General features: G+C 39.5%; 1 protein-coding gene across 1 annotated transcript; it reads right to left on the bottom strand.

Moving 5' to 3' along the window:
• Window positions 1-10,468: 10,468 nt before the first annotated feature.
• LOC113465690 (trafficking kinesin-binding protein 1-like) lies at window positions 10,469-13,967 on the bottom strand (the record flags this gene model as incomplete). Its single annotated transcript, XM_026820423.1, has 3 exons — window positions 13,820-13,967; window positions 11,574-11,672; window positions 10,469-10,476 (listed from the first exon to the last, which is right to left on the bottom strand). Coding segments are annotated over exons 1-3 (240 nt in total), but the record flags the coding sequence as incomplete, so codon positions are not given.
• Between the last annotated feature and the right edge of the window lie 515 nt (window positions 13,968-14,482).

Genomic DNA, 14,482 nt, shown 5'->3' on the forward strand with positions numbered 1-14,482 from the left:
TCTGTTCCATTCATTTAGCAATATCGTCTACGACCTAGTCTCAGGTCTCGAGTACTGTCTAGAGAACTCTAAGGACAATAGGAACTCTACAACTATTTCATCCAATCTGACCGTGCAGTATCAGTCAATACTATTGTCAGCAATGAAAAGTGAATTGAATTGAACATGGCATGCATATCCCCTGAATTGAATTGAACATTTCATCCATCACATCTCCAGAATTGAATTGAATTTAAAGTGACAATATTGATGCAGGGGTAATAGTTGCAGAGAATGTCATCAGGCATTAACCCCAACAATGAAAAGTGAATTGAATTGAACATGGCATGCATGTCCCCTGAATTGAATTGAACATTTCTATCCCCTGAATTGAATTGAACATTGCATCCATATCCCCTGAATTGAATTGAACATTGCATCCATATCCCCTGAATTGAATTGAACATTTCATCCATTTCCTCTGAATTGAATTGAACGTTTCATCCGTCACATCTCCAGAATTGAATTGAATTTAAAGTGACAATATTGATGCAGGGGTAATAGTTGCAGAGAATGTCATCAGGCATTAACCCCACCTTTGGTCAAACTTGATTTTCTTATAAATAAAGTTTGACTGAACTGTTCAGTAATATGTGCTAAAACTTTGGTTGAACTCACATGAAGAGGATTAACACTTCGATATACAAAATGTACGAAACACTTGAACAAAAGACATGATCGTGTGTGTACCTTATCTACTCGACCCCAAATAGATATAGACCATAGTAATTAAATGTAATTATACTATTGTATAGTTTCAGTTCTCTCAATATTAATCTATTATCCCATTATGGATTTATCTGGACTTGGGAGCAACAGTTTACTGATTGCGGTGGTTAGTTTGGTGTTAACAATTTGTTCAATTCCAGTTCATCTGATGAGAGACATGTTAGGAGATATTCTATTTTTGTTTATTCTAAGAAGAGTACTGTTATTTCAATGATTCATTCATTCTTGTATTGATAAGCGCTCTCTCGAATTTTCTGTAAACTTCCTCCTTAGTAGGATAGGGGAGGGTTTCCTTCCTTGAGAATTGACACAGTAGTTGCCATGTCGCATTGAACTGTGACAGGAAGTCTCGGTAAACTCAGAGTGAGAGCTGAAGATAGGTGCTACATAGAGGTATTTGGGACCTGAGAGAGACAATGTTAATGATAACATTAATAACAGTCTTTTCCTATACTGCTCGAATAGGATAAAGAGTCCCTTTACCTTAGTAGACCCAGTACCTAGTAAAATCCCTTTACCCCAGTAGTAGGCTATTATGTCGTAGGAATACCATTTCATGTCTTGGCCAAGAGATACTCGAGTCAGGTTGGATCTTCAGACACGGGAACCTCTGTCGATGTCGGGAGGTAGGAAGGTACCTAGGTATTTCCTTTCCAAGCACTAGCACCTAGTACCTTCATCCTACATGCCACAATAAAAAGCAGAGTACCCAAGTACCCATTTATTAGGTAATAAAACGATTGAATCTCTTCGAGATAATTGTTTCATTATTCATAAAATGGCATTTTAATTATTCAACGCAACACAAGGCTTGCATTCAAACGTTCAAACCATCATGTGAGAAATCTGCACATTCTTTTAACATCTTCATTTGAAGATCTCATATCAGAGTGGTTATACTACAGTAGAACCTCGATTATTTCAACTTTCATCATTCCAACACCAAAATCCATTGTTTTTTTTCTATCTTTCAAAGGATATCCTACCTTATCAGAAGAAAAGATCATAGAAAGTGATCATTTCAACCTCGATCATTTCAACTACCCCCGGTCCCAATTGGTTGAAATAATCGAGGTTCTTGTTCAATTCCAGTTTGATTGGTCGCTCGTGACGATTGCTGAACCTGAAAAAAGGTTTCTGGTTACAGCACTATGGTGAGTACTATCTAATACAGCAGCGGTTTTCAACCTTTTTCCGCCCGCATACCCGGGTTGAATTTCACGTACCCCCACCACCATCATAAGTACCGGGTACCCATACCTAGGTTGATGTGTACCATTACTACTGAGTTTGAGTTCTAAACACACTCAGTACAACCACCATCATAAGTACCGGGTACCCATACCTAGGTTGATGTGTACCATTACTACTGAGTTTGAGTTCTAAACACACTCAGTACAGTACCTTTTGCAAAAATCCAGTACTTCAGTACCTTGGGGGTCAAAATTCAGTACTTTTCTGGACTGTACAGCACTGATAACTCTTTAAAATTTGCTTTTGTCCGCCATTACATAATTTTTTCTCGCGTACCCCCGGGAGGTCTCTCACGTACCTCCAGGAGTACGCGTACCATCGGTTGAGAATCGTTGTACCAATAGGTAACACAGGTAAGTATGTGTATGAGTTCTCGGATACCAAAAACCAATCACCGCACCAAATACCGTAGGTACCGTGGGAATAGAGATAATTGTTGGTTTTTTTGGTGATTTAGAGTTGTTTTCTCAAGCCTTATCTTATCTAACGCTTCTGTGTTTAATCTCATTTTTTGTCTAACTGTATTACGGGTTACGGGTTCATCAAGTAGTGTACTTATAATCGTATATGACGTTAAAGATAACAAGAGTAATAATACTAACAAGCTGGGTAAGGAATGTTTTCCTCCAAAAGAACCCTACACTTGGGAGGTCTACTGTCAAATTTTCAAACAAATGAGGATACCATTTCTTGGCCTACGACGTTTCATGCCTTGGCCAAGAGGTAAGTTCTCAAGTCAAGTTGGATCTTCAGACACGGGAACCTCTGTCAGCAGATAGGAAGGTATTTAGGTATTTCCTTTCCAAACACTAGCACCTAGTACATACCACAAATAAAACAGAGTACCCAAGTACCCATTTATTAGGTAATAAAACGATTGAATCTCTTCGAGATAATTATTTCATTATAAACGGTTTGAAAATAATGATCTCTAATATTTCTTCAAAATTACTAAAACTCATTATAGCTCAATCGGTTTGGACCGGTAAATCAGCCACAAGAGAGGAAGGTGAACCGATTTTGAGATAAATCGAAAAATAATGAGCCAATTGGTGACGGAGGCGGTATAGCGAATTTCGTGATTTCAATAACAATACAAATTTTGGAGTTTGGATTTTAAGACAAAGCCACAAGCATTGAGCTAATAGGATTGAAATATGCGGAAAGATTTGCGGTGTGGCAAAAGATACATATACATCAGCAAAAAAATGGCATTCTAATTATTCAACGCAACACAAAACACAAGGCTTGCATTCAAACGTTCAAACCATCATGTGAGAAATCTGTAGATTCTTTTAACATCTTCATTTGAAGATCTCATATCAGAGTGGTTATACTACAGTAGAACCTCGATTATTTCAACTTTCATCATTCCAAAAATAATGATCTCTAATATTTCTTCAAAATTACTAAAACTCATTATAGCTCAATCGGTTTGGACCGGTAAATCGGCCACAAGAAGGAAGATGAACGTACTACCGATTTTGAGATAAATCGAAAAATAATGAGCCAATTGGTGACGGAGGCGGTATAGCGAATTTTGTGATTTCGATAACAATACATATTTATAAGATTTTCGAGTTTGGATTTTAAGACAAAGCCACAAGCAGTATTGAGCTAATAGGATTGAAATATGCGGAAAGATTTGCGGTGTGGCAAAAGATACATACATCAGAGAATCCATTTTCTTGATTGTAATTTTTAAAACTTTTATTACTGTTTCGTTTTTCCTTGATCTCACTTTGAATCAACTCGTTGATATTTATTAGTTGTTACATATCAATCTAACAAAGATTTAAAATGTAAATGCAGTTTCTTTGTGTTATTATGTCACAACTTTGGTGCTCACTGCAGCATTGTAGGATTTTCCCAATATCTAATAATCCTAAAATCACATGTTTACCTACCATGCTGGCACCGGTCGCTATGCGCATTTATTTCTATGTCATAGCTACTCATTTTCCTCACGAGGCTGAGTACCTACCATTCTGGCCACTGGTCGCTATGCGCCTTTATATGTCATAGCTACTCATTTTCCTCACGAGGCTGAGTGGGCCTCGCAACAGCCAGTCACGGAATCGATCATTTGGATGATACAAATTTCTTGACCCCGCCGGGAATGGAACCCGGGTCTCCCGCGTGCAAGGCGAGCGCAGTGACCACTACGCAAAAGATACATACATCAGAGAATCCGTTTTCTCGATTGTAATTTTTAAAACTTTTATTACTGTTTCGTTTTTCCTTGATCTCACTTTGAATCAACTCGTTGACATTTATTAGTTGTTACATATCAATCTAACAAAGATTTAGGACTATAATCCATTGATCACAAAAATGATCTAAATTCTAAGCATAGGGAACTTACTATTTTCCGTGTCTGTAAGATACGTATCTGACCTAACAAATATTTAGGACTATAATCCATTGATCACAAAAATGATCTAAATTCTAAGCATAGGGAACTTACTATTTTCCGTGTCTGTAAGATACGTATGTATACATAATACCTGTCTCACAGCTCACAGTCAGTGTTAAGCTGTGTCCACACATAGTAGACTGCCGTCGATCGACATCGACTGAAACCGTCCACACGCCCTCGACAACATAGATTCACCTGTCGACTATGAATGAATATGGACACAGCTTCAAGTGTTTGAATTGGGTGTAAAGTTGATTTCATATATGAAATAATGACATATTAGATAGAAGCCAATAATTTTCCTCGATCACAATTAACAGCGCTAAGCCAAGATCAATGGTGGGTAAATTTCATTAGAAGGTGCATAGGACCTGTGTACCTACCGAGAACTTGGTTACAAGTCCAAGGTTTTTCCTGACTCCTAGGTATGAGGTATGAAACTATGAATGGTATGGTAGGTGGTGAGCTAAGTGAGCTTACTATCAGTTTTCTCAGTAAGGTTTGTGACGAAATCATCAGGGGATTGATGATTCAACGCCTGAATATTCTGTAAACTCATCACTTTTTTTTACATGCCTCATCAAGTTTTATAATCTCATAAGCCTGATTCCCACTCTGGCTGTATGGTCGGGGCTTAAGGCCATACACCAGCGCCAAAAAAGCCTGATTTTACAATCTGAAGATTTCAGTCTTATCTTCCACTCGTCTTCCTAGCCTTTTCCTTTTTAAACAGGGTCGGTGTTTCTTGTCAGTCTCTTCCAGGCTCAGGCAGCCCTTCATAAGCTCTTCTACTTCATAAGTTCTTCTCTGGATACCTATTAAAAAAAAAACCTCTTTTTCGCCTTTTCCCGTGTTCAGATGGGTCAGCGTTTTTGGTCAGCCTCTCAATCAGCCCTAGGGATGTTTGCCTTGGGCTGACATTTGGTTTTGGCTACAACATTTTTACGAGTGAATGCTTTTCCCACTCAACCTTTGCTGTTCCTTTAGCAAGGGAAATTATAGGAAAACCAACATACTTTTTGGTGAGCGTGTGATTCCCCTCAGTGTTCCAGAAGCTTATGGGACACCCTGTACAGAGGAAGTATTTCAGTACGTGAGTGTGAAGAGTTAAGAATAGGAAGAATTGGGCACCATCAATATTATTCAATTACACAGTTTATAATTACCGTACAAGCATATCCTATGAACTAAAAATTTAAATACAATAGATAAATAGATGGTACCCGCCATATATTGTAAGACTAACTACAGTAGAACCTCGATTATTTCAACCAATTGGGACCGGGGGTAGTTGAAGTGATCGAGGTTGAAATGATCACTTTCTATGATCTTTTCCTCTGATAAGGTAGGATATCCTTTGAAAGATAGAAAAAAACAATGGATTTTGGAGTTGAAATAATCGAGGTTCTACTGTAGTATAACCACTCTGATATGAGATCTTCAAATGAAGATGTCGAAAGAATGTGCAGATATCTCACATGATGGTTTGAACGTTTGAATGCAAGCCTTGTGTTGCGTTGAATAATTAGAATGCCATTTTTTTAATAATGAAATAATTATCTCGAAGAGATTCAATCGTTTTATTACCTAATAAATGGGTACTTGGGTACTCTGTTTTATTTGTGGTATGTACTAGGTGCTAGTGTTTGGAAAGGAAATACCTAAATACCTTCCTATCTGCTGACAGAGGTTCCCGTGTCTGAAGATCCAACTTGACTTGAGAACTTACCTCTTGGCCAAGGCATGAAACGTCGTAGGCCAAGAAATGGTATCCTCATTTGTTTGAAAATTTGACAGTAGACCTCCCAAGTGTACGGTTCTTTTGGAGGAAAACATTCCTCAAAGGCCAATGAAATTTAAGTTCTGACATTGAAAGTTGCCATTGAAGTACCAATAACTCCAATAAGTCAGCGCAGCATTGAAGTACCAATAACTAGCACGTAGATGCATATTTTCCCAACACACCAGATCGCTTAAATTAAATAACTTTGTGCGTGGTTTGTATATTTATGCTTTACACAATTATAAGTATGCTTAACACAATTTACATATGCTTAACACAGTTGAAATTCCCTGTTTTCTCATTCATCTGATGAGAGACATGTTCGATGATAACATATGCTTAACACAGTTGAAATTCCCTGTTTTCTCATTCATCTGATGAGAGACATGTTCGATGATACCATATGCTTAACACAGAATTCCCTGTTTTCTCATTCATCTGATGAGAGACATGTTCGATGATATTCTATTTTTGTTTATTCTAAGAAGAGTACTGTTATTTCAATGATTCATTCATTCTTGTATTGATAAGCGTTCTCTCGAATTTTCTGTAAACTTCCTCCTTAACTCCTTAGTAGGATAGGGGAGGGTTTCCTTCCTTGAGAATTGACACAGTAGTTGCCATGTCGCATTGAACTGTGACAGGAAGTCTCGGTAAACTCAGAGTGAGAGCTAAAGATAAGTGCAACATAGAGGTGTTCGGGACCTGAGCCAGACAATGTTGATTAGTACCTAATAATAACAGTGTTTTCTTATCCCTTTACCTCAGGAGTAGGCTATTAGTATTATTGTGCTCCGCCCTCCTGGTTTACCAGGCTAGTCTTGACCACTACACTACTTACCTACCTAGGAAGATAAGTGCTTCAGAGAGGTGTTTGGGACTTGAGCCAGACAATGTTAATATCAGCATTTTCTTATACTGCTCGAATAGGATAAAGAGTCTCTTTACCTCACAGTGGACCCAGTAGTAAAGAGCCCCTTTACCCCAGTAGTAGGCTACTAGTATTTGGTCAAATTCTCTATTTGAGAACCTTGGGATAAGTGCAACATGAGGTGTTTGGGACCTGAGCCAGACAATGTTGATTAATACCTAAAAAATATCAGTGTTTTCTTATACTGTTTGAATAGGATAAAGAGTCCCTTTACCTCAGGAGTAGGCTATTAGTATTATTGTGCTCGCCCTCCTGGTTTACCAGGCTCACAGTGTTAAGTGTTGGGAGTTTAGAATTAGAAAACCCATTGACGCGACGGCAAGAAAGACCAGATACAATATCTGAGCTTCATTCATGTCCTCCGTATAGTAGACTATAGAAGCTATGTAAAGAAGTTTAAGCATACAGCATAGGGAGTTCGCCTCGGTATCATTTTCCTATCTTCCGACACCCAAGAAGATGTCACGCTTGACTACGTACAAGCTATGCCACCAATATGCTGCTAACCGTACAGACTACAGGTAATGAGCTGAAAGAACAATTGAATTATCGAGCATCACCTAGAATACTCTCCTAGTTCACAATGTGTTCGTTCTAGAGAATCTAGAGTTTCAAATGAATCCCTGAGGGTTCTCAATGTGTTCCTCGAGTTAATATATGAAATCAACTTTACACCCAATTCAAACACTTGAAGCTGTGTCCATATTCATTCATAGTCGACAGGTGAATCTATAAGAACCTTGAGGACAAAGTTCCATTCCTCAGCTGGGATTGAATTCACGCCCTCCTCGGCTGGTACCTCAGTATAGACCTAGTAGCAGGCTACTAGTATATTATTGTTGTTAAAGTCTCAAACAATGTTGATAAAATGCCATACCTCGACTGGGATTAAATGAGAACCTTGAGGACAAAGTTCCATTCCTCAGCTGGGATTGAATTCACGCCCTCCTCGGCTGGTACCTCAGTAGACCTAGTAGCAGGCTACTAGTATATTATTGTTGTTAAAGTCTCAAACAATGTTGATAAAATGCCATACCTCGACTGGGATTAAATCATTAAATCCACGCCCTCATAGGGAACTTACCATTTTCCGTGTCTGTGAGACAGATATAACACCTTTGTCACAGCTCACAGTGTTAAGTTGTGTCCACACATGGTCGACGACCGTCGATCGACATCGACTGAAACCGTTCACACTGCCTCGACAACATAGATTCACCTCTCGGTGTGTTCACAGCTTTAAGTGTTGGAAGATTAGAAACCCCTTCAACGTCCAGAAAGTTCAGAAACAATATCTGAGCTCCTTCCAAGCCTACCTCGGTGGTGTAGGCGTTCGCCTGGTAAACAGGAGGGCGTGGGTTCAAACCCAGCCGAGGTATGAAATTTTATCCTCAATATAATTTGAGAATTTGACCACAATAATAGTAGTAGCCTACTGCTGGAGTAAAGGGACTTTTCAGTCCTATGCGAGCAGTATAAATAAGCACTATTATTATTATTATTATTATAAAGGACCCTTTCTATCCTATATCCTATCCGAAAAGTATAAATAAACACTCATTTTATTCTCCGTTCCAGGGTGCCCGAATCATCAAGTCCTCACACTTTGAGTTGGACTACTTACTGGGGAGGAAGATCACATTTGTTTGTTTGGCTCAGGGGTACCCGCGACCTCAGATAACTTGGTTCAAGGACAGCATTGAATTGTATTCACACATGTTCTTCCAGGTAGAAGGTTAGTATTAATATCACTGTATAACTGCTATTTTTTTATTTATTTATTATTATTATTATTATTATTATTTTTTTTTTTCGTAATCAGGTTTTTACATTCGGCGACGAGCTACCCGTCCAGATTCCAAGCACGCTAAATTTTAAATGTAAATGCAGTTTTTTTGTGTTATTATGTCACAACTTTGGTGCTCACTGCAGCATTGTAGGATTTTCCCAATATCTCAATAATCCTAAAATCCAATGTTTACCTACCATGCTGGCACCGGTCGCTATGCGCATTTATATGTCATAGCTACTCATTTTCCTCACGAGGCTGAGTGGGCCCCGCAACAGCCAGTCACGGAATCAATCATTTGGATGATACAAATTTCTTGGCCCCGTCGGGAATCGAACCCGGGTCTCCCGCGTGCAAGGCGAGCGCAGTGACCACTACGCCATGGGAGCTGACCTAACAAAGATTTAGGACTATAATCCATTGATCACAAAAATGATCTAAATTCTAAGCATAGGGAACTTACTATTTCCCGTGTCTGTAAGATACGTATGTATAGTTGTATACATGATACCTGTCTCACAGCTCACAGTCAGTGTTAAGCTGTGTCCACACATAGTCGACTGCCGTCGATTGACATCGACTGAAACCGTCCACACGGCCTCGACAACATAGATTCACCTTTCGACTATGAATGAATAAGGACACAGCTTCAAGTGTTTGAATTGGGTGTAAAGTAGATTTCATATATTAACTCGATGAGCACATTGAGAACCCTCAGGGATTCATTTGAAAATCTAGAACGAATACATTGAAAACTAGGAGAGTATTCTAGGTGATGCTCGATAATTCAATTGTTCATTCAGCTCATTACCTGTAGTCTGTACGGTTAGCAGCATATTGGTGGCATAGCTTGTACGTAGTCAAGCGTGACATCTTCTTGGGTGTCGGAAGATAGGAAAATGATACCGAGGCGAACTCCCTATGCTGTATGCTTAAACTTCTTTACATAGCTCCTCTTCCTCCTAGCTCCTTTCGTCACCTATACGGAGGACATGAATGAAGCTCAGATATTGGTATCTGGTCTTTCTTGCCGTCGGGTCGATGGGTTTTCTAATTTTAACCTCCCAACACTGTGAGCTATGAAAATTGTAAGTTCCTTATATAGTCTCCTATACGGAGGACATGAATGAAGCTCAGATATTGTAGCTTTTACTCTTCACAGTTGGGGGAGGGGTTTTTTATTGTTTATTCAAACAGACATGTTTCGCCATTGCTGGCATCATCAGTGTAAACTGTAAAAAATTGCACGAATAAACAATAAAAAACCCCTCCCCCAACTGTGAAGAGTAAAAGTTATTGTGTTCTTCTTTTCAAGATGAATCTTCACAAAGTTACGTCAGAATCTATCAATATGCTCAGATATTGTATCTGGTCTTTCTTGCCGTCGGGTCGATGGGTTTTCTAATTTTAACCTCCCAACACTGTGAGCTATGAAAATTGTAAGTTCCTTATTTACATAACTCATATAATTATTATTAGAACTTGGAATAATAATAATAATAATAGTGCTTATTTATACTGCTCGCATAGGACTGAAAAGTCCCTTTACTCCAGCAGTAGGCTACTACTATTATTGTGGTCAAATTCTCAAATTATATTGAGGATAAAATTTCATACCTCGGCTGGGTTTGAACCCACGCCCTCCTGTTTACCAGGCGAACGCCTACACCACCTAGTGGTTGACCCGTCCTTTGTACGGGACCACCACACACACACACACAAATACACCCCCCCCACACACACACCACATCACACACATTCATACCTCGGCTGGGTTTGAACCCACGCCCTCCTGTTTACCAGGCGAACGCCTACACCACCGAGGTAGGCTTGGAAGGTTTGAACCCACGCCCTCCTGTTTACCAGGCGAACGCCTACACCACCGAGGTAGGCTTGGAAGGAGCTCAGATATTGTTTCTGAACTTTCTGGACGTTGAAGGGGTTTCTAATCTTCCAACACTTAAAGCTGTGAACACACCGAGAGGTGAATCTATGTTGTCGAGGCAGTGTGAACGGTTTCAGTCGATGTCGATCGACGGTCGTCGACCATGTGTGGACACAACTTAACACTGTGAGCTGTGACAAAGGTGTTATATCTGTCTCACAGACACGGAAAATGGTAAGTTCCCTAATATGAGGGCATAGATTTAGTCCCAGTCGAGGTATGGGAGATTTTACCCTCAACATTATATGAGAATTTAACCACAACAATAGGTACCCATTTGATTGAGCATTTGACAAAAGACTTCTCAAGTGTGGGGTTCTTTTGGAGGAAAACATTCCTCAAAGAACAATGGAATTTAAGTTCTGACATTGAAAGCCGCTATTGAAGTACCAATAAGTCAACTTTATTGGGTTAAATAACTTTGTGCGTGGTTGGTATAGTGAATGGGGAATGAGTGAAAGGTCAACAAGCTGGGTCCGTCCCTCCGGGAATTTTTTAGCCCGTAGTTTATTCGATCGTGATTAGAGAAAATCAGTACCTAATTTTAAAACGTATCAAGCGTGCCGGGAGGCGCGCGAACGTCAAGAGTTCGAAGCGCCGCCCGGCCTATAAACACGAAATAGAGTTTTTGGGCATACAGAATGAGTATAAACAAGAAGAACTAGAATCAGGGGAGGTACTTACGGAAATAGTTGAGTGTTTCTCGAATCTGATCAGGTGTGAGGGCGGTAGGATCATCAGCCTGCAGAGGACATGGAACGAACCAGTCCTGGTTTTCGTAACCTGGGGAGGTGAAAATGAAGAATACAATAATACATCGAAGTTTTTGGGCATACAGAATGAGTATAAACAAGAAGAACTAGAATCAGGGGAGGTACTTACGGAAATAGTTAGTATAGGTAAAAGAACAACGTCTTCACTTGACTAGTAACTTTGGAAACTGTAAGTAATTTTATTTTACAAGAGAAAAAAAAAAGTTACTAGTCAAGTGAAGACGTTGTTCTTTTACCTATACTAATACGTTGCTACTTGAGAGATTGACTCTCCTAGAGAAGTACGAAATAGAGTTTCGAAGTTTTTGGGCATACAGAATGAGTATAAACAAGAAGAACTAGAATCAGGGGAGGTACTTACGGAAATAGTTGAGCTATACATATAGTGCTGTAGGTCGGTTTAATACAGGGATGGTTTTGATCGAACAAAGTAAGTTTTATGTTTCCAAGGGAGTTAGTGACTTCTATACAATAATTCCCCCCTCCCCCCATTTTTGACACATATAAATGCGGTTCCTTGGAGCAGATCCAACTTTTTTTTTTTTTTTTCCTTACTGAATTTTTGTACTTAGCCCTTTCTTTTAGTTAGTCTGTTGGTTTGTTTCACTATAACTGTTCAAGGGTTTGTCCGAAAATAATATTGATGTAAAAGAAATAACTTATACTCTTCACTGGGTTCCCTGCCCCCCAACCCAGTGAAGAGTATAAGTTATTTCTTTTACATCAATGTTATGGAACTTCACAAAGTTACTGAGTCCTCTATCATGATACAATAATATGTACATTTGCACAGCATTAAACAGAAAAGAACCATCCTTAAGGGGAATTGCCTTATGGATGGTTCTTTTCTGTCACCGCTGAATGGCTGACTTCAACGGTAGAGGGTTCGAGGGAGAGGGTGGAAAGTGGGGCGCCATCGTTGAAGAGAGAAACAGTTTAATGCCCAGAACCACAATTTGAGATTAAACTTTTTTTTTTTTGTAAGATTCGAGGTTTGATAGAGGGAATTGTAACCATACTGAGGTCTCATCGTCCCCAAATCGAAGAAAAGACAAGATAAAAGAAAGCCAGTCCTTCCGAGAACGAACCTTATCTGTTTAGAATTAAGTATGCACAGGGGTCACCGGGCAGGAATCTAACCCGCGTCCTAGCGCTTACATTACAAGACAGGCGCGCCAGCCTCCAACTAGGCTGGCTGATAAAATTGTTTATTTCTGTCCAGGACCACAAGCTAAAATGGGTCAGTTCTCGGTGGCCTCCCATCTGGCCATGTGGCCGGGACATTTGTCTACCTTTAAGTACATAGTGGTTAAAGAAGGTACCTAATGGTTAACTTCTACAGAAAATATCTTAATATCAAACAATATGGGAAAATAGCAAAATGTGTGTTAGTTCAGACTTTCAGAGAGCATCGCACACAAGAATCAAAATTGGGCAACTCTTTTAAGAACTACTTTTTCCTTACTAGCCTCAGGTAAAATGCCTTTTCCTTAATAGCCTCCATTTTTCTCTGAATTGACCTTTTCTACAGTAAATCTGATTCCTTACATTCAACATAGTAACACTTTTGCCTGAGTGATGATTTGATGAATAAGTGCAAGGAATCTTAAACAAATCTTATAAAATACATACCTACCTATGTACTTGGTTACTTAATGATTAAATTAAATAATAAAACCTTGTCTGGTCTGGTCAAAATAGCATAGCATTGAACAGAATAGCAAAGAAACTTTTTTCCGAGCAAACTGGGTTAGCTATTGACTTTTTATTGCAACTCTAAGGCCAGCCACTCACACTCAGAAATCTGTGGGTCCGTCAGACGCCGTCTGGATCTGTCAGGCGGTCTGAGCGTGAGCGGCGGGCTGGCGGGCATAACCCTTGGGGCCTTGAGCTATCATAAAGATTCTATTTCAAAGTTGAAATTACAGAACAAACTACTTCTCTAACAAAGTAGGATTGTAAATATTCCATCAAGTTTCAATAATGATCAAAGAACTCACATACTCAATGGCAAAAAAAATGTACAATACCTGACACATGTCAACAGATTTTGACTTTAGTTCAATATAACAAAACAATACTATGGAGCCCTAAGGGTTGGGTGCTATATTGTCTACCTTCTGGTCGGAATGGGTCAGTTGGTAAGTAGTAACTTACCTATGAATTCAGTGAGAGTGTCGGCGCGTAGTTTATACTGGGGCAGTTGCTCTTCAAGCAGAGAGATTATTTCGACTTCCGGCAAATCACCTCCACAACACACGTCTGTAAGAGATAAATAATTAGAATACATATTAATTATTTAATCAATTTAGAGGGCTTGATGGGACAACCAAATGGTTCAACATTAGAAAGCCAAGAGGAACCGCAGAGAGCTGAATCGAAATCGCTCAAAATCGAGAACTCTGGAGAAGGCTGGTTCATGGAGGTCTTGGACCCTCGCGGCCTGTTAGAACCCGGCAGTAAGTAAGTTAGAGGCCTTTTCCCGGTCTCAATCAGGCTGGGCGAGGTTAATGTGAGGAGGCCGTTAGACTGTCGCCGAATGGAGGGTGATAAGCCCTCACGAAAGGCCTTAGCACAGGCTTGTCCAACCCGCGGCCCGCGAGCTCATTTTTGCGGCCCGCGAAGGCCCGCCTAAAAAAATTGAACGAAAATGGGAAATAACAGTAAATATAGGTACTAAATAAAATAAATAATGCATGAAAATTTTCAAATTTATAAAATTTATCCCAGTTTACCTTACACATTTCATAGTTAGTTTCTAATTCTAGGTACCTACCATCCATTATAATTACATTACACCAGGCCATACCCCCCCCCCCC

This window comes from Diaphorina citri, unplaced genomic scaffold (assembly GCF_000475195.1).
Source record: "Diaphorina citri unplaced genomic scaffold, Diaci psyllid genome assembly version 1.1 scaffold145, whole genome shotgun sequence".
Taxonomy (NCBI): domain Eukaryota; kingdom Metazoa; phylum Arthropoda; class Insecta; order Hemiptera; family Psyllidae; genus Diaphorina; species Diaphorina citri.